We start from the raw sequence: 18,411 nt of genomic DNA, 5'->3' as shown, positions 1-18,411 counted from the left end.
ATCCGCCAAATGAACACCAAGGAATTTGGTGCTCCTGACGATCTCCACGGAGGATCCATCGATGTTCAGTGGAGAATGGTCACTCTGTGCTCTCCTGAAGTCAACAACCATCTCTTTTGTTTTGACAACGTTCAGAGACAGGTTGTTCAGGCCATACCAGGCTGTTAACCGTTGCACCTCCTCTCTGTATGCTGACTCATCGTTCTTGCTGATGAGACCCACCACGGTCGTGTCATCGGCGAACTTGATGTGATTCGAGCTGTGCATTGCTACACAGTTGTCAGCAGAGTGAACAGCAGTGGACTGAGCACACAGCCCTGAGGTGGTGGTGCTGGAGATGCTGTTTCCGATCCGAGGTCTCCCAGTCAGGAATAATGTTATGTCATGCCTAGTCGGTGTATTCACTACATCCTTTGATGCATCAAATACAGCTAGAATAGGAGTTGTTCTATAAATAGAATTATATAGTAATGCATTTCTTGTCCTATAATTTCCGTTACAAAAGTTATTGGAGCGTTGCTCTTCATAGCCAGTTACTGGTTACTAGTAACCAGTAAAACTGGTGTGTGTGTGTGTGTGTGTGTGTGTGTGTATGTGTGTGTTTGTGTGTTCCTCTCAGATTGAGGAGCTGGAGAAGAAACTGGTGGACCGGACTCAGGAGGTGGAGAGACTGCGCTCTGAGCTGGTAAGTGAGGCTAGGCCTGAGTTGCCATTAGGAGCTGAATGTTGGAGGGAAACACTCAGTCAGATAAGAATCGGAGGAGTTTACTAAAGTTGTGTGTTTAAAATCTCACCTCCTTGTGCAATAAGTACAAACACTGCCTGTTGGATTTCACTTTTAATAGCCAATCTGAATTAATCCATGAAAATGTAGTGTTTTCACACAGCTTGCCACTCAGGTAGAACTGTTCACTATTAATGAACCAAAAATGTTAGTGACAGGTCTGTACTGTCCACACTGATTTGCAGGTTATTAAGAAAAGCTTTTTGGTGACACAGGAATTATAGCTGCATTCAATGTAATTCACTGCCACAATGACGTCTGTCATGAATGCCATGAATGTAATGTGAATGGTTGCCTGTCATTCACTCGCTAAAATAAAAGTAGGGCAAAGGTAGCACATTATATTAACAGCTAACATCCGAACAATTAGGACATTTTATTAATTTAAGTAATTTGTCAATTATGTTGTCTGTCAATAAAGCTCCTGGTTTTGTACGAGTTTGCTGACTCATGGCCGAGGCAGCTCACCTAATTTTTGTTTGAATTTTGACTTTCAAAGCAGCTAGCTTCAGATAACATTTGCGGTCATCATTTCTTACGCTTTTAATACTAAAAGCAGAGGCTCTGTTAAGATTATGCGGTTTTCAGGACTGCATAACAGTGAATTCTGTGTCAAAGTTTAGTTTCAGCTAGCGTCAGTTTGTTTGTGCCTGGTTTTATCTGAGAGCTGAGAGAATGTCACACTTTGAGACTGAGCCCAACCTAGTTTACATATGAGAGCAGCAAAGCCTTTCAGTACTGTGTGTGTGTGTGTGTGTGTAGGGGGCGACAGACCTGGAGAAGCAGCTGGAGCTCCTAGAGAGCGAAAATCAGCGGCTTAAACAGGAGCTTAAGTCCAAGAGCATCCATGAGCCTGCACATGCCTGCTCCACCTCCAGCTGCCCTCACAGCCAGGTAACACTGAGAGATGCACTCACACACACACACACACACACACACACCTGTGAGACATCTTTTTTTAATGTTTAGTATGATGTAAGTAGCACAATACATCCTAGAACAGTGACTTGCATAAATGTAGTGCATTCCCTGTCTGACATCATCTCTGTGTGTGTATCAGGAGGCAGCAGCCCTCCGAGGGGCGCTCTCCTTATGTGAGGAGCGCTGTAAGAAGTATGAGTGGCACATGGCCAAGCTACAGCATCAGCTTGGGGAACGAGCGGGCTCAGTGGACGAGTTGCATGTGTGCCTGGAGGAGGCGCTACAGAGCCGAGACAAGCTTCACAAGCAGCTCTCTCACACAGAGGAAATGCTGCAAAGGCACAGTGTAGCAGCGCCATCTCAGGCCATGGTGAGAACTGTGCACACATTTATAATAACCCTGCCTTTAGCATTTACTATTTACTGCAGTCTATTTTTTAATACAGTTTCAAGAATGTACACTTACTGAGCACAGGGCTGCCGCAAGGTCTTATGTCTAAAAATCAAGTTAATTTAGCTGTTCTAGGTCTTAAATTATTTTAAACAGGTTTTAATTTTCTGATGTCCATGTAACGCAACCTCTAATTCTCATTAAAATGCTCTCTTTAGAGCTTTAGGATTTTTTTTTTTGTTTCTTGGTGTTGTAGTTCTTTCTTCTGCTAGTCCAAATGTAATTCGATGTATTATGACTGTTAATAAGCCCAACAGGCAATCAGCTTACTGTTATTGCCACAAATCAGGTTTATTTTTTAATTTAAATTTTTTTTACTTTTTTTTAGTTAAGCGATATGCATGAAAAAAAATGGCTTGGTTAAAGCCAGTAGCTAACAACGTATTTGTGTGTTTTTAATGTCGTGATTATACATCTTTTTAACCATTAAGAATTACATTTATAAAGGTCTTGGTCATATATTTGATTTGGTGAAACCTGCAGAAACCCTGGAGCATTTTATTAGGAGCACCTATACACCTATTCAGTCATTTAGTTGTCTACGTATTGTGTCTCAGCAGTTCAGTGCATAAAATATGGACCAGCAGTTTTGGGCATTGTTCCACCATCAGAATGGGGAGTAAAATGTGATCTTAGTGATTTTAATCATAGCATGATAATTGGTGCCAGACTGGTTGGTTTGCGTTTCTCTATAACTGCTGAACTTTTAGGAGTTCCACATACAACAGTCTCTAGCGTTTATTCAGAATGGTGCTATAAAGAAGCCTCCAGTGAGCAGCAGTTCGGTGGACAGAAATGCTTCGTTTATAAGGGAGGTCAGCAGAGCATGGCCAGTCTGGTTTGAGTTGACAGAAAGGCTACAGCAGAAAGCATGGATATTGAACAGAGCACCAAACACCAAGACAGCGCTGGGCAATCTACCTCATGAACATTTAAATTCTCTCCCCATCATGCAATAAAAATAAAATAAAAAATTTCCAATACCACTTTATTTATTATTTTTGTATTCTGTGCAATCTTTTTTTATTATTATTATATTAAAAAATGTGCAATTTCACATTTTTATCCCATTCAAGTGGAAATATACCGGGCAATAAAGCCTTTTCTGGTTCTGAAAACCACTCCTTGGTGAGCAGAAAAGCATCCCAGAATGCACGATCCATTTTTCCTTGCATCAACGATTCTGGCTGGTATGTAACAGTGTGGCAAATGGGTTCTTGTTGCCCTTTTGCTAAATAATACTAATCAATCATTGCTCGAATGCCACAATCCGTTTTAGTATTCTTGCTGATCATGTACAAAAATGTACCCATTTCAGTGGATACTTCTAGCATGATAAAGCACCAGGTTATAAAGCAGAGATCATCTTAACCTCGTTTCTTGAACTTGACAATGAGTCCAATCTACTTCAATGTATTTAAGTGGTATTTAAATGTATTCAAAATCTGAGTACAATAGAACATGTGGGAGGGGATTCAGTGCATGGAAGTGTGTCTGATAAATCTGCAGCATTCATGTTAACTTGAACCATAATCTCAAAATAGTGTTTCCTGCACCTTGCCATGAAGCATTAAGGATATTTGTATATGAGTGTAAAGGAAGGGTCCACCCAGCAGTATTCTCAATAAAGTGCTCAGAGTGTATAGATCCCTTAATTAGTCTTTTGATTGCTAAGTTTTTTTAAATCAAACATTTGATTTAAATGGGGAAATCTTTTTCTTTTTAATGAGGTTGTTCTCATTTTTTCCACAACAGAGAAAGAAAGAACGAACGGACAAACTATGTAGCAAGTGTCCAGCAATGTTACTTCTATCTTGGAATGTACAGTGGAGGGAGAATGTTCCATTACCCTGAGCCATCCTGTGAAAAAACATACAATACTGTTGTGTTGCAAGTCGCTTCCCTTGGGCTGTTTGCTGTTTGTTACTAGTTCAGTTTTTAAGCATCAAAAGCCTGACACATGATAAACATGTTAGGAAATTCTCATATTGTTAAGAAAAACAAGACAATCTAGCTTCCTCTTAAAATATATATATATATATATATATATATATATATATATATATATATATATATATATATATATATATATATATATTATAATTATTTATTTATTTATTTATTTTTTTTGTTCGTTAGATTTCGTGAGAACATTTAATTGTAATGAGTTTATAATGATCTGAGTTGTCCAGGATTTACTTTTCAGCCTAAATCCTTATCTCCTCCTATCTTCGTATCACTTCAGTCACCAGCTTTTTTTTTTTTTTGTCATCCAACAATTGAGATTAAGAATTTTATTCTTTATTCTTTTTTTGTTTTGCATACTCTCATTACTTTTTCATGTCATTTTGCAAATGATAAAAAGCCTCTTTTTATGTAATGCAATACATCCTCAGTCTACAGTTAATGCTGGTAGCATCAAATTTAATACATAGAATTTTTCAACAATTACAAATCTTGTTTCAAAATACAAGGAAATGAAGTGACACTTAAATTTTATACGCCCCGCATTTTATGCATTTTCTCTTTCGCTCACTCGCTTGCTCTCTGTCTCTTTACCTGAGCAAGGCAGCAGAAGCAGAGTCAGCTCAGTGGAAACAGGCTCTAATGGAGGCTCAGGCACATAATCAGGCTCTCCAGGAGCAGCTGGGGGTCCAGCGCCACCTCCTCCGAGAGCTTGAGCAGAAGCTTTATGACAGCCAGAGAACCAGCAGTGAGCTTCGCAAGCAGGTACACATACACACACACATGCACACACGAACATCTAATTATGCTCAGTATCTTAATGTGAATACCAGAGCTTTTTCTAACATAGATGATGAGCAACTTATTTCTCTGCTCTGCCCATTAGGGGTTTCTTCCATTTTCTTTTTTGAAGTCTCTTTGATTTTTTTTTTATTTTTGTTTGTTTGTTTTGAAGTTTTGAATACTGTTGTGTGTTTCTTTTATGGTTTAACTGGCGTGCTTATGGTTAAAAGCTTGTGACACCTGACCATTTATACTAAGACATTTAAGACTTTTTTTTTTTTTTTAAATGAACATTCCATTCTTGATTTGACCTTCACTCTTTTGGGAAGATATTCTACTAGATTTTGGATAATAGTTGTGTTCATTTGTGCTCATTAAGCATTAGTGAGGACAGGCAGCTGACCTGGTACTCAGCCACCTTCTAAGGTGTTTATTTGAGCTGTTCGAGTTCTTCCCTTCTAGCCTTGTTGCCTCATTTCTTTATAGGGCTCACATTGTGTAAAGGGAACTTTAAATAACATCAGAATTTCAGCTAGACCCTGATAATACATGTTTTACATATACTTCTGGTCTTACTATGGATTTTTGTGACCTTCTCATTCAGACATTTTCTACAGCTCTGTCGTATTCTTATTTATTTATTTATTTATTTTGGTTCTGAAGCTGAATTCTAAAAGGGCTCAGCTCTGCATTCTGTTTTTTGATACTTCAAGCTATGCTCTGGCTTTTTGAGGCCAGCTAGATTTTCCTGACCAGGGTCAGCAATGAAAATGTAAAGTGTCCATATCCAAATGCATTAATTCTTTTTTGCCTAACTAATAATAGATTAATCTAAATGATGGTTTTATGGATATCATTGAACTGTGCTTTTTGAATATACAATATAATACTGTTAGGCTAATATTGGTATTTGATAGGATTCGACACTGTCATGCGATCAGTACATTCCTGCTTCCATATCTCCAAATCCTTGTCGGTGGATTTTGCCCATTGTTGATCCTTGAAGAGTAGAAGAATATGTACTTTCTCAATCTGTATGAATAAGTGACATGGTCTCACCCATTGGGGTCCTTATACCTTGGTGGACTCTCACAGCCTCCCAGGTGTTTTTTCACTGGGCTATATTAGACTTGAGTGTCTGACTTCTCCTTATTCATTCTGAAAGGAATGTTAGTAGATTAGTGTAACACATGGTTTTCGAAAGTGGGCTATTTATCTGCTATGGGGTGTTAAAAATGTGATTGTGTATTTGAGAAATGTCTGAATTAATCACAAGATATGCATTAATGCTCGACTGACATTTGGGATTTTTCTTTCCAAATAGTTTTTGATTTTAATTTTTCAGATTATTTTATTCAATATTATTAATTCAATCTGTTTTACAAATAGCATTTATTAAGTTGCTCATCACTTTATTTATTTATTATTATATATATATTTTTTTCTTTACTTATGCACTATTTTTGCATATATATCAGATCCTGGCTTATGAGGGCGAGATGGAGCAAACTCGAAGCCAGCTTGCAGCTGAGATTCAGAATCTCGAGGAAGAGAAAAACAGGGTCATCGAGGAGGCATTCATCAGAGCCGAGAGCGAAATGAAAGCTGTACACGAAAACCTTGCAGGTGTGTGTGTGTGTGTGTGTGTGTGTGTGTGTGTGTGTGTGTGTGTGTGTGTGTGTGTGTGTGTGTGTGTGTGTGTGTGTGTGTGTGTGTGTGTGTGTGTGTGTGTGTGTGTGTATCTAATCCTCTTTTTACATACAGGCGTAAGGATGAATTTGCTGACTCTGCAGCCTGCTCTGAGAACACTTACATGTGACTACAATTGTCTGAAGAGGCAGGTCCTGGACTTTCCCTACATGCTGCAGAATGCAATTGCTGAGGCTAAGCAGGAGGTGAGAATCCAATAGAAACACACTAATGTGTGATTATGAACATTATACATTTGTGGTCATGTGGCCTAGTATTGATCATGTACAGCTTGCACAGCTGCAAAATATACATGTGTATATAGTAAAGCTTAAGTAATCATTTTGTTTTAACGGGGAGGTGTATGTAGTAGACATGGAGTTTGTTGTCTTATATTTTGTCTATGCATACCAACACAAATGGCTAGATTTGGATTTTACTTTTTTTAATTTGATACAGATAAAAATAAAAATAATAAAAACACCATGTAAAATAGTACTGAACTTTTATTATAAAAAATAAATGAAATGCTATGGACATTGTGTAGACATTTAAAGATTACCAATTTAAGCCTGACTGTTTTGAATTTATGTAAAATTGTAATCCTTTAAGCTAAGATTCCATTAGTAACATTAATTGAAATAAAAAATTCTTTAGAAGTATTGTTTTTTTTTTGTTTTTTTTTTAATTTCTACATGTAATAATACATTTGTAAATTAAGTTACATTTGATTTTATTTGTTAGCTTTAGTTAATGCACTATGAATTAACAGAAATGAAGTACAGCACACAATCTAACAAGTCAAACAGCACATGGTGTCGGTGGTTTGACTCTAGAGGCCGCTCTTGTACTGCATAATGACAGCGAAACTTCTCATCCACTCCAGCACAGACGCAAAACCCGGAAAAACTATCAGTAATTTTTGCCGACAGTTCAGCAATCAACAATAGTGCCGGTTAACTGGCAAAACCGATGAATCATTCGACCTCTGGTACAGATATATCATTTAGCCCATGCCAATTATCATAATTTCTACAGGGGTCCTCTGGCAGAATTTTTAGCAATCACATTTTTTTTTATGCTGTACATAAATATTCTTCACATACTTTTATCAAATAACATTGTAAAGCTGCTTAATCTTTTTCTTACACACTTAGATGTGCGTGTGTGTGTGTGTGTGTGTGTGTGTGTGTGTGTGTGTGTGTGTGTGTGTAGATATGCCACATGATTGCAGAGGTGAGCAACACTAACCAGGAGCTGCTACGCAAATACAAGAGGGAGATGAACCTGAGGAAGAAGTGCCACAATGAACTGGTCCGCCTCAAAGGTACAAACTGTACTCTGTAGAATATACATTAAAAATGATTTTTTTTTTTTATAAAGTGTAGAGTCTCCCTTGACAATGCTTGTATATCAAAACAAGTGCATAACTTCAGCATAATTACAAAACAAACAAAAAAATTAAACCTACTGATACAATGGGTAAAATTGCATGCATTAAGGGTTTAGGAGAGATCACCACATTCTAGCCAAAAGGAAATATTCATGTTGTTGAGGCTGATGCAGCTGGCTAGAGAAAATGTTCTGTATATAAATCTATTTGATGGAAATTCTTCAAAAATAGTTTTTACTTTTTGTGAATTGTGAACATTAGTTTACAAAAATATTTCTTGTAATTGTTAAATATTGTGTAATTTAATCAAAACATTTATACTCTGTAATGTGTGTAGGATTTCTAAGGGATGTCTAACGTCCGGTTTGATTCCATGTCTCATCTTTTTAATAAGGGCCTAATTTTTATTTTAAAGAAATGACTTGATTCTCAGCAGTTGATTTAAAAAATATATTTTTAACAGGAAACATCCGCGTGTTTTGTCGCGTGCGTCCCATCTGCCAAGAGGAAGCAGAGACGGAAGCCAAGAGCGTGGTGTCCTTTGACTCTGACGACGATGCAGTGCTTCACCTTTCCAACAAGGGCAAACTTATGGTCTTTGACATGGACAAGGTCTTTCCACCTCAGGCCACACAGGCAGAGGTCAGGAGGTCACTGCAGCCACTGTTTGGGTTTTTTTTGTTGCTTTTTAAGTGGCCTGTAAAGTGATCTCATAGTGTCTCTTCTGTTTGAACAGGTGTTTCAGGAAGTGCAGTCTCTCGTCACCTCCTGCATTGACGGCTACAACGTGTGCATCTTCGCGTACGGACAGACAGGTTCAGGAAAAACCTACACCATGGAGGTAACAGTTTAGACTAAGTTATGATCTCACCATAAACAAATAACTTTCATCGACATTTTTCAGATTATGAGTGTTAAATATTTGGTCTGTGTATCACACAGGGTATTCCCAAGGATCCCGGCATTAATCAGCGAGCTCTGCGTCTGCTCTTTTCTGAGGTGACTGAGAAAATGCCCGACTGGCACTACACCATCACTGTCAGCATGGTGGAGATCTACAATGAGACACTGAGGTAAGAACTTCAGCACTCTCTCAAACAAACGTTTAGACTCTGGACCCTCACAACTGCCATACAGCAGTTAACCACAAGAGGGTGAGCATTACATTGATTTTATCACAGCTAAGGGTGTTTTATATTAAAAAAAATACAAAACACATTTGGTTGCTTAGCAGCATAACAGCTGGAGAAAATAATTGCTGTAGTGTAAAGTTTTGGTTTGCAACAAGATTTTGCACACGCTTAAAAATGGATTTTAGTTTTCTTGCAGTTTTATGTATTGCCATCTAGTTTGAGTGTGTATAGAGAGACTCCTGCACACCCCTGCACATGTAATTACACATTCCAAGGTATTGCTAGATTGTACTCTTTAATTGTGCTGTGTACTCTCTTTAATTGTGTATTTCATTGTGCTTTGAATGTAATGTTACTCTATTTTTCTTAGGAATCTGTTAGGGGACAACCCGAGTGAGAAGCTGGACATTAAGATGTGTCCAGATGGCAGCGGTCAACTGTATGTGCCTGGACTTACAGAGTTCACAGTGAAGAGTGTAGAGGATATTAATAAGGTAAGTGCTCTTCAAATTTGTTTAATTAAAAAATAAATATAATTTTTCTGTATCAATTTATGTTTATCCTATGCTTTGATTTGTTTCGTTTTTCTTCCGTCACTTGCAGGTTAGCACAAACAAAATCAATAATGTATACTATTATTACAAACATGACATAAACCAAATGTTCTTATACACCGATCAGGCATAACTTTATGGCCACCTGTCTAATATTGTGTTGGTCCCCCTTTTGCTGCCTGAACATTTTAGAACCGTCGAGCATCAACAGCATTAACTTAAATTTTCAAAATTGAGCTACAGAAACTCGTCTGTTGGATCGGACCACACGGGCCAGCCTTTGCCCCCCCACATGCATCAATGTGCCTTGGTCGCCTATGACCCTATCGCCTTCCTTTCTTCGTCTAGTCATCACAATTTGGCCCTCGTCAAATGTTATAAAAATGTTATAATGTCAATGTTATGCCTGCTCAGTGTATTTGTGTAGTACAGTGATTAACAATGCTGCTTGAGTGGAAGTGTGTGTGCTTAATCTTTGTCCTTTGAACCTGTAGGTTTTTGAGTTGGGTCACATGAACAGGGCGACAGCATGTACCAACTTGAATGAGCACAGCTCTCGCTCTCATGCTCTCCTCATCATTAATGTGGCTGGATTTAACTGCTCCACAGGGCACCGCACCTCAGGTGATCTCACATACACACGTACAGAAACATTGAACAGCTTATCTGTTAAAGCCTATTCGATTGGTCAGAACCTGCTCTTTTCTGCTGGTTAGTCTTGCTGTTGTAAACAATCCCAATCATACAGGCTAGTCAAAGTATCTGGTAACTGGTAATACTCATTCATGCTAACACTTTCCCTGATTCTGGTCTACAACCTATCAACATTGTAAAGTAAGGCACAGCTATTATTTAATGCAGCTTATTTGTCGAGGGATAATCTATGTACCTGTTTTCATAGCAGCTTCACTTTGTATTGTTTAGTGATAAATGGAATAATGGCAGCTGTTCTTGTTTGTATGTATGTTAATGCAGGTAAGCTGAATCTGGTGGATCTGGCTGGTTCAGAGAGAATCTCTAAATCTGGGGCTGAGGGAAGTCGTCTGCGTGAGGCGCAGTGCATCAATAAGTCGCTCTCTGCGCTGGGTGACGTCATTAACGCACTTCGCTCTCGCCACTCACACGTTCCCTTCAGAAACTCACGGCTCACGTACCTGCTGCAGGACTCGCTCAGCGGAGAGAGCAAGACACTAATGCTGGTGCAGGTGTGTGCACCGCTTCATATAGTTTGGCTTGTGGTGATTGAAAATGGTGACCTCTGCCGTAACTCTTGCAGAGATGCAGCACCATCTATTATTAAATACTGTCTGGTTTATGAGTTTAAAGTAATACAAAATCAACTGCCCTACTTATTATCAAAGCATTTCAATAAGCAAGCTGATTTATTACCAGCTTAATAACGATAGTATTTTGCTGTGTTTTTAGGGGGTAACAATTAGGAAGAAAGAACACAGAAAATTCTTATTATAACAGTAGAAAATCATTTTAGCAATTAAGAAATTTAAAAACCTAAGGTCCATAAATGTTATTTAAACATGAGCAAGTTCCATCAAACATTGTACAACATTGAGCAATATTCAACACCAGGTTAATGCAACATATGTTCTCTAATGCAGGATTTTCATGTTGAGGGGAATGTGGAATAGGTTGGGCGTGTAATAGGGACATAGTGTTTAAATTATACATTTTATATTCAGACTTTTTAAATAAATCAGCTTTTAGAGAGTTAAACTTCCATAGAGATTTAAACTGTTAGAACCAGTGGTGGACAAAGTACTATGATTATTATGGAAATAATGTTCCTATTAGCTTTTTTATTTTTTTAAGACTTTTGCTTAATCAACTCAAGTTTGTGAAAACTATAAACGATCTATTAATAAAATTATATTACGAGTCAAACACTGATATATCTATTACATCATGAGCCCAAAACCTTCTTTATATTAACTACTTAAAAAAAAATAATTGTGCAAATAGGGTCATCATTTATGAGTCTCAAGATGTTTTGCTTGTTGTTGAATTGACACTGAACTGTATGTTCATGCCATGTAGATACGCCCAACCGGCAATCAAAACAGTTTATAAAAAAAAAAAAAAAAAAAAAAGAGCCTGATTGGTGGCTTGCTGTGTGCTTAAAGATTTTATTAATTTATAAATAAAAACGACTGATTTCGCTAAAAGTAGTCGAGTAAAAAGAAGAATATTTGACTTTTTAATGTAGTGAAGTTAAAGTAAAAGTGTCCCCAAATGGACATACATCAGTAAAGTACTGCTGTTTAAAAAAAGCTACTTAAGTACACTAACGAATTACATTTACTTCATTACTGTCCATAACTGACTAATATCCCAGCAGTATACTAAATAAGCAGCAGCAAACTGGGACTATTTCTAGGCTGGATTGAGGTACTTTAAGGCTAACTGTAGCCTTAGATAAACAAAAACCAATATGGCGGCAATATATTAACGTGCTTAAAATTAAATATGTACATGATGTGCGTTATTAAATGAGTGTGCACTGTTTTTGGAGGTTTTTTACACAACAGCGTTGCCGCGATTTGTTTGATTGATTGGTCATGCGGATGGAGAAAACCTGTAATGCGGATAAGGAGGCGGAAGCCAAAGTAAACGCAAACAAAGTTTATTGAGAAAACTCAGGAGATAATCCACCAATACTTGTAGCCAAGCAGTAATATCCAGTGGTGCGCGGATAATACCCGGGAGCGCGGTCCACCAAGTTCTGTAAAAGCAGAGACAGTTCGTGTAGAGAATCCACGGATCCGCGCTATGAAAATCGCAGCGCTGGGCAGCAACGGATAAACGTAAAACAGCAGGATCGGGGTAATCCGGGGTGCCGTTGAGAGAATGCGGAGTCTGAGAAGAAGGGTACGTAGCGGGATAGCTAAACGCGATTACACAGACCGCCATGAACCAACACATACGATCATGAACAAACAATAACGGACCGCGAGTGTAAGGAGGTGAGGGGTTTAAATAGGAGATGGGATGAGCGAGTGAATGAGAGTCAGGTGTGTGTGATCAGCATGACTGCGAGGAGCTCCGTGTGGGCGGGGCACGCACGGGAGAAGAAGCAGGGTGCTTCAGGAAATGCCGCCGCCGAAGCGGGTGTGGCAGGGGGATTCCTGACATAACCGACGTTAAGTGACAAATTTGCCCCCCCTTGTGCTCGAGATATTAGGGTTCGGCGACATAAAAAAAAAATCTACACATAACCGATTAAAAAATGATAAGACAAAGCGAGAATTTGGCGGTTGCACTTCAAACACGTCGACTTAATAGGGTTGGCGAGTTAACCGAGGTTGAGATAAGTGGGTTTGACTGTAATTCTAATGTACGAAACCGTGCATTCATTTATTGTACTTTTTTCAGGTGTCTCCTTTAGACAGCAATATCATTGAGTCAGTGTGCTCTCTGAAATTTGCCCAGCGCGTTCGCACAGTTGAGCTCGGATCGGCCTCCTCTTCACGAAGACAAGCGGAGAACTCTTCAACGTCCTCCTCACCTACCCATGACAGTGTGGAGGTACATGCTAAGAACTTTTAAATAGTATGATACAGATAATTAAACATATATTATGAAATTATAAATGAGACCCCAGAGCGGTCCAGAGTTTAGAGAGTGGTGCGTGAGCAATAACGGTCCATGTGCAGACATGGTGCTGTGCCTGTAGTTAAATGGACTAAACGAAGCATCAATGTAATTTGTTTTAATGCTTTATTTATTATTATTTTTTTTTTGTATTCGAATTACTCAAGGAATCGGTTCTGTCAGCATTGAGCACATAACTTGCGAAGTCAGCAAGATGTCTTTCTCTTTCTCTCAATCACAGTTGGATTCTCCACCCATAACTCCTGTGCTTTTACCCATCTCCCGGGCAAGCAGTGTGGGCTCTTCTCTTTCTACTATCTCCAGGGTGTCCAGCACACGGAGGCGATCCCAAAGCCAGCAAGCTCCAGGTGAGAAGATACACAAGCCTACGTCCTATTGTCTGTTTCCCGAATAGTTTAAAATAATAGGAACAGAAAATAAGTTTTTCAAAGTCAGTTATTTCTCAAATAAAACTTTTTAACTAAGTGAAAAAACGTTAGGTATAAGTTCTCAGGGAACACAGTGAAATGGCATAGTTATAAAAAAGAAAAGAAAAAAACAGCCATGTGGTATAAAAGTAAGGAAGATGATGTAAGTAATAAAACCTAGCAGGAAGTGATATTTTTAATTTACCATTTCTAATGGTTTGCAATTATATTTCATAAAATAAGTCTAATTCTAAAAACATTACAAGAAACAAGTTTATGTAACCACTTTCCTCAAAGCAGCTGTAAACACTAATTTTTCTTTTTGAACATTAATGAGACAAAATAACCAGTTTGCCATTTTTCCAAGAAACTGTTAGATAAAGGTCTTGTCTTGAATTATTTCCCATATTAGGTGGAAAACTTGATGGAATGTTGAACCACTCCTATATTTGCCAGTCATCCTTAAAGGTTTTTTTTTTTTTTTCCACTGTATTAAGTAATTACTCATGGTGCACTTTAGTACAGAACGTAGCTGGGCAGGAGGTGATATAACAGTTAGATTTGCAATTCACCAAAGGATTTCTCAAATGCTTATAAATTCCCTTCTTCTATCTAGTATATTAGTACTAAATAATGGTATTCCTGGGTCTTTAACTGTTCGGATTTTAGTGTGTTCTTTAGTAGTTCAGGTACAGATCAGACACCTTGTATGAAAGTTGTTACTTGTAATGTTTGTGCACAAGAATCATTTGTCTTGCATGTGTATTTCTTAATATATTTTTTTAAATGCATTTTCTGTTTACTTATAATGCAACCATATTCTAACTATGAGGGGATCTAAATTATTCCTCATTCCTATTTGCTGTCCCTTGTCACCTTGTCTGCATTGTGATTGGTTGGTCTCCTCTGATTGGTTGGTTTGCAGACAGACAGGTAGACAGAGGCAGTCCATTGCTTGGGGACAGTGGGCAGGTAGGTAGGGTTTTATCCGATTAGTCTCTCGGCATGGAAATGCTCAGCATGGCATCCGTGTCACCTGATCGCCCTCGGTTCATCTAACACAATGTGTGCTAACCCAAAGAAGTTGTGTGTGAGTGTGAGAGGAAACCTGTGTTGGTGTTTGTTTTCCTTTTTTTTTTTGTGTCGTTTACGTGTGTCTAAGCACCTGCTTTTTTTCCTGTGGCTTTCTTTGTATGTGAGAGAGAGAGGAGTGTGTATGCACCTGCTTTTGTATGGCTGCACTGTTCCTTGGTGCTCACTTATTGTATATGGGTGAACCTACAGTATATCATGAACACAGAACCCACATGTACACGGCTCTTTCCAATGTTGGGCTCTTGCTTTTGTCTAATCCATGAATAAAGCAAGCTGTTATTTTCATGCAACTTTCATGGCTGGTGACTAATGAACTGTAACGTATTTTCCATACTCCGTCACGTCAGAGCGTAAGGGTTTATTTAGACACGCTTCCTTTGTAACCCTAATTTTATCTGTTCTTTTTTTTTTTAAACATATATGGCTAAAGGTTTGTGATTATTGAGCGTATATGTGGTGTGTCTGTTTCACACTGCTCTCACAATGAAGCATACAGTTGTCTTGAATGTCTGCACTAAAACTAAGACTCTGATCGCACACACTCCTCCTCATCCGAGACGTCAGTAATGCTCTTGTAGCTGAAAGAGCCCAAATTGCCACAGCCACGTTCTAAACTCTCTCCAAGTCAATATCCATGGCTTATAAATGAGCACAAATGAACATGATGAGAGAGAACTGATGGAGAATAGATCTGGAGTGTGTGTTTATCACAGATTGGTTGTTTTGTATACACAATAGAGTCTTTATTTTTCATTGAGAAAGAGTGTGATTCTATTTCATTATGTGCTTAGATGCTACAATGATTGATCTCAGACACTGGATCAGTATACAGTCTTCGTTTATACACGTTTTGTTCACCCACAGAAGTTGTAATTAACACTTATTGGGACTGTTTGAACATCTGTTATTTAGGGAGTAGTGCTGCATATACTGTATCATACTAGAATGAACAGAAAATGAATGTAAGACGAAAAATACAAATGGCTCGCATTTTACCATAAATGACCAAACAAAAGTACACTGAACTCATTTTTTCTGCTGTCTGATTTTAGATTAAGATCTTTCCAAGCAAATTCATTGTCCATTCTTGGTTTTGTAATGCTAAGGAGATGGGTTTTGCACATGCAGACACTTCTCCCTGAGTTTCAACACATTTCTCTATTTTGCATTTGTGCCAGTTCTATTGTAGATCTCATCCAAACCCCATGTCCTTCTACACTTTCCTGCTCTCAACAGCGATTTGTAGGCCCAAGCTCGCATGATTTATTGTTTTGGAGTTGTACGGTGACTTGTGACAAGCTTGTAAGCAATACAAGCTATGTTTATTCCTAACTCCATATTTGTTCATGTAAACAGATGTGAGCTATTATTTTTGTTCTTGGAATGAAATGATCTACTGAAAAAGCGAAAAAAATATCCAAGATAGTATGGAAAATACAATGTGGTGACTGTGGCTTTTTTTAAATAGGATTTTTGATTTTTTTTCTTAACAGTCAGCTGGATTATTAAGTCAAAGTGGGGAATGTGGGTTTTACTTGTGGGCTGTTTAGATTTTTGTTCTCTTGCAGTTTTTTTAATATAATCTCTTTGTTCTTTGCTCAGGACGAATGAAGCTTGCCACATGATGCTCTGATGAATCGAGTGTGCTGAGAATCTGCCCTTCAACATGCTCCGCCACGGTTTTATTTCAAACACCGGGGACCGGGACGAACCAAACTGACAAATCAGGGATATGTGCAGCATTTCTGTGAGAGATTTGACTATACTATTTGTGACTGAAGAACCTGCTTTCCTGCCAGGCTCTGTGCTGTCTCATGGAGAATGTGAACACTTCCTCCCTCGTGGCAGTGTTTATGGACCTCTATGCACTTTAGAACACACTGATCTGATCATTCATAGTGTTAATAACCCAGTCTGGCTTAGGACTATAACAGGACTGTGTTTAACTTTAAGTATGTGTGTTCTTTCTCTTTTTTTTGAGAGAAAAATACTAGTGTATTCTCTTGTTTTTTTGGGTTTTTTATCGTCCTTTTTTTTTTTTATTATTATTATTATTATTCAAAGCCTAAGAACAAAGTCATACTTCTGAAAACTTGTGTAGCAGTCGCAGTAAGCAATAATCAAGGCCAAAGTTGAGCCTGTCTGTTATCAGTCACGTTCTTGTTGTGTATATTTGGAACTGAAGGCAGCATATTGAAGTCTTCCTGATTTAAGCATGTGTAATTTCAAATTTATGATCAACAGCTGACTTATTCATTCCATATAGCTGTGAATAGGAATGCTTTACATTTCCACCCACAGTCACTATTGCATTTTCACTGTATGAACTCTTTCATCTGAAATGGACCACTGAGAGAGAGCGGATATTGACTGCTGTGGGGTTTTGCTAGCTCTGGTTTATAATAGCATTGCTTTGTATGCATCCCAGTTTTTTGTACACTTTTTAATAAATGCCTTCAATGTGATTTTATTCTTTCGCCTTCCCAAAAGTTTGTGCATTTCTCTGACGCCGAAACGCCATCAGTTACAGCAAAGCGAATAATAAAAAAAAAAATTTCTCCAGGTCTTTCTCACCTAAATTCTTTATATACACTATATAATAAATTCACCATAATTATTTCTTTAGTGTCACGAGATGAAACCTCTCCTGACCTGCGTATCTGAAAGAAAGCTGGTTCTTGTACATTTACGAGAGAGAAAAGATGCCGTGATTGTCAAACTCAATCATAGAGGAGGGCCAAAATTAAATAGCAGGTCTCAGTAGAGAGCCAAACGCTGTCAACATTTAATAAACAACAAGGCAGTAAAAAAAGTGTGAAAAGTAAAGTAAAAACTTCTGCTCTTATGCGGATTTGCCTTAGCGAGATGCTTGGCATCGTTTCTTGGCTGTCAGTTTATTATTTATATGAATTGGAAACCAGGAACACACTCGATGTCTAATAAATGTTTTCTATGGTATACTGTATTAAAGTACAGCGAATAACACTGATTTATTATTCTTCATCATGGCACATGTTAGTAGGTGGGATTTATTAGGCAGCAAATGAACATTAAGTCCTCAATGTTGATGTGTCAAAAGCAGGAAAAATGGGCAAAAGCAAGGATTTGAGTGAGTTTAACAAGGGGCTAAATTGTGATGTCTAGACGACTGGGTCAGAGCATCTCCAAAACTGTAGCTCTTGTGGGTCTGCAGTGGTCAGTATCTATCAAAAGTGGTCCAAGGAAAGAACAGTGGTGAAACGGCGATATGGTCGTGGGCAGCCATGGTTTACTGATGCACGTGAGGAGTGAAGGCTGGTCCGTGTAGTCCGATCCAACAGACGATTTACTGTAGCTTAACTGCTGAAGAAGTTGCTGTTAATGCTCAATGGGTCAGGACTGTTTTGGCAGCAAAAAGGGGACCAACATAATATTAGGCACATGGTCATAAAGTTACGCCTGATCTGTGTATCTGTGGAACTGATTTATACATTACTAATGGCGGACTAGTCTCTTCTTCAAAATGCCTTTCAAGCAAATCCACTATTCCAGTCAAATCTGCCATGATTAGCATTGTGGTCATGTGATCTAACCAGTCACCAGCTATTTAAACATGCAGAAAGGATTTTC

At 38.3% G+C, this 18,411-nt stretch overlaps 1 protein-coding gene across 8 annotated transcripts in view; it reads left to right on the top strand.

Annotated features, from left to right (window-relative positions):
* kifc3 (kinesin family member C3) overlaps positions 1 to 17,272 on the top strand; it is a 44,641-nt gene extending 27,369 nt beyond the window's left edge. For 5 of the 8 annotated variants that reach the window (XM_083552905.1, XM_083552907.1, XM_083552902.1 and 2 more), the window contains exons 6-22: positions 620 to 685; positions 1,547 to 1,678; positions 1,845 to 2,075; positions 4,725 to 4,886; positions 6,383 to 6,530; positions 6,669 to 6,799; positions 7,809 to 7,920; positions 8,450 to 8,628; positions 8,723 to 8,827; positions 8,929 to 9,059; positions 9,490 to 9,613; positions 10,168 to 10,297; positions 10,649 to 10,878; positions 13,061 to 13,213; positions 13,521 to 13,647; positions 14,633 to 14,679; positions 16,405 to 17,272. In XM_083552905.1, coding sequence (XP_083409031.1) covers positions 620 to 685; positions 1,547 to 1,678; positions 1,845 to 2,075; positions 4,725 to 4,886; positions 6,383 to 6,530; positions 6,669 to 6,799; positions 7,809 to 7,920; positions 8,450 to 8,628; positions 8,723 to 8,827; positions 8,929 to 9,059; positions 9,490 to 9,613; positions 10,168 to 10,297; positions 10,649 to 10,878; positions 13,061 to 13,213; positions 13,521 to 13,647; positions 14,633 to 14,679; positions 16,405 to 16,413 — 2,217 coding nt within the window. In that variant the 3' untranslated portion in view covers positions 16,414 to 17,272. The remainder of the gene's footprint in view (positions 1 to 619; positions 686 to 1,546; positions 1,679 to 1,844; positions 2,076 to 4,724; positions 4,887 to 6,382; positions 6,531 to 6,668; positions 6,800 to 7,808; positions 7,921 to 8,449; positions 8,629 to 8,722; positions 8,828 to 8,928; positions 9,060 to 9,489; positions 9,614 to 10,167; positions 10,298 to 10,648; positions 10,879 to 13,060; positions 13,214 to 13,520; positions 13,648 to 14,632; positions 14,680 to 16,404) is intronic. The other 3 variants (XM_083552908.1, XM_083552903.1, XM_083552909.1) reach the window with 1 other exon arrangement.
* The last annotated feature ends 1,139 nt before the right edge of the window (positions 17,273 to 18,411 follow it).

The sequence above is a fragment of the Silurus aristotelis genome, assembly GCF_946808225.1.
Source record: "Silurus aristotelis genome assembly, chromosome: 10".
NCBI lineage: Eukaryota > Metazoa > Chordata > Actinopteri > Siluriformes > Siluridae > Silurus > Silurus aristotelis.
This window is presented reverse-complemented; position numbering and strand designations above follow the sequence as displayed.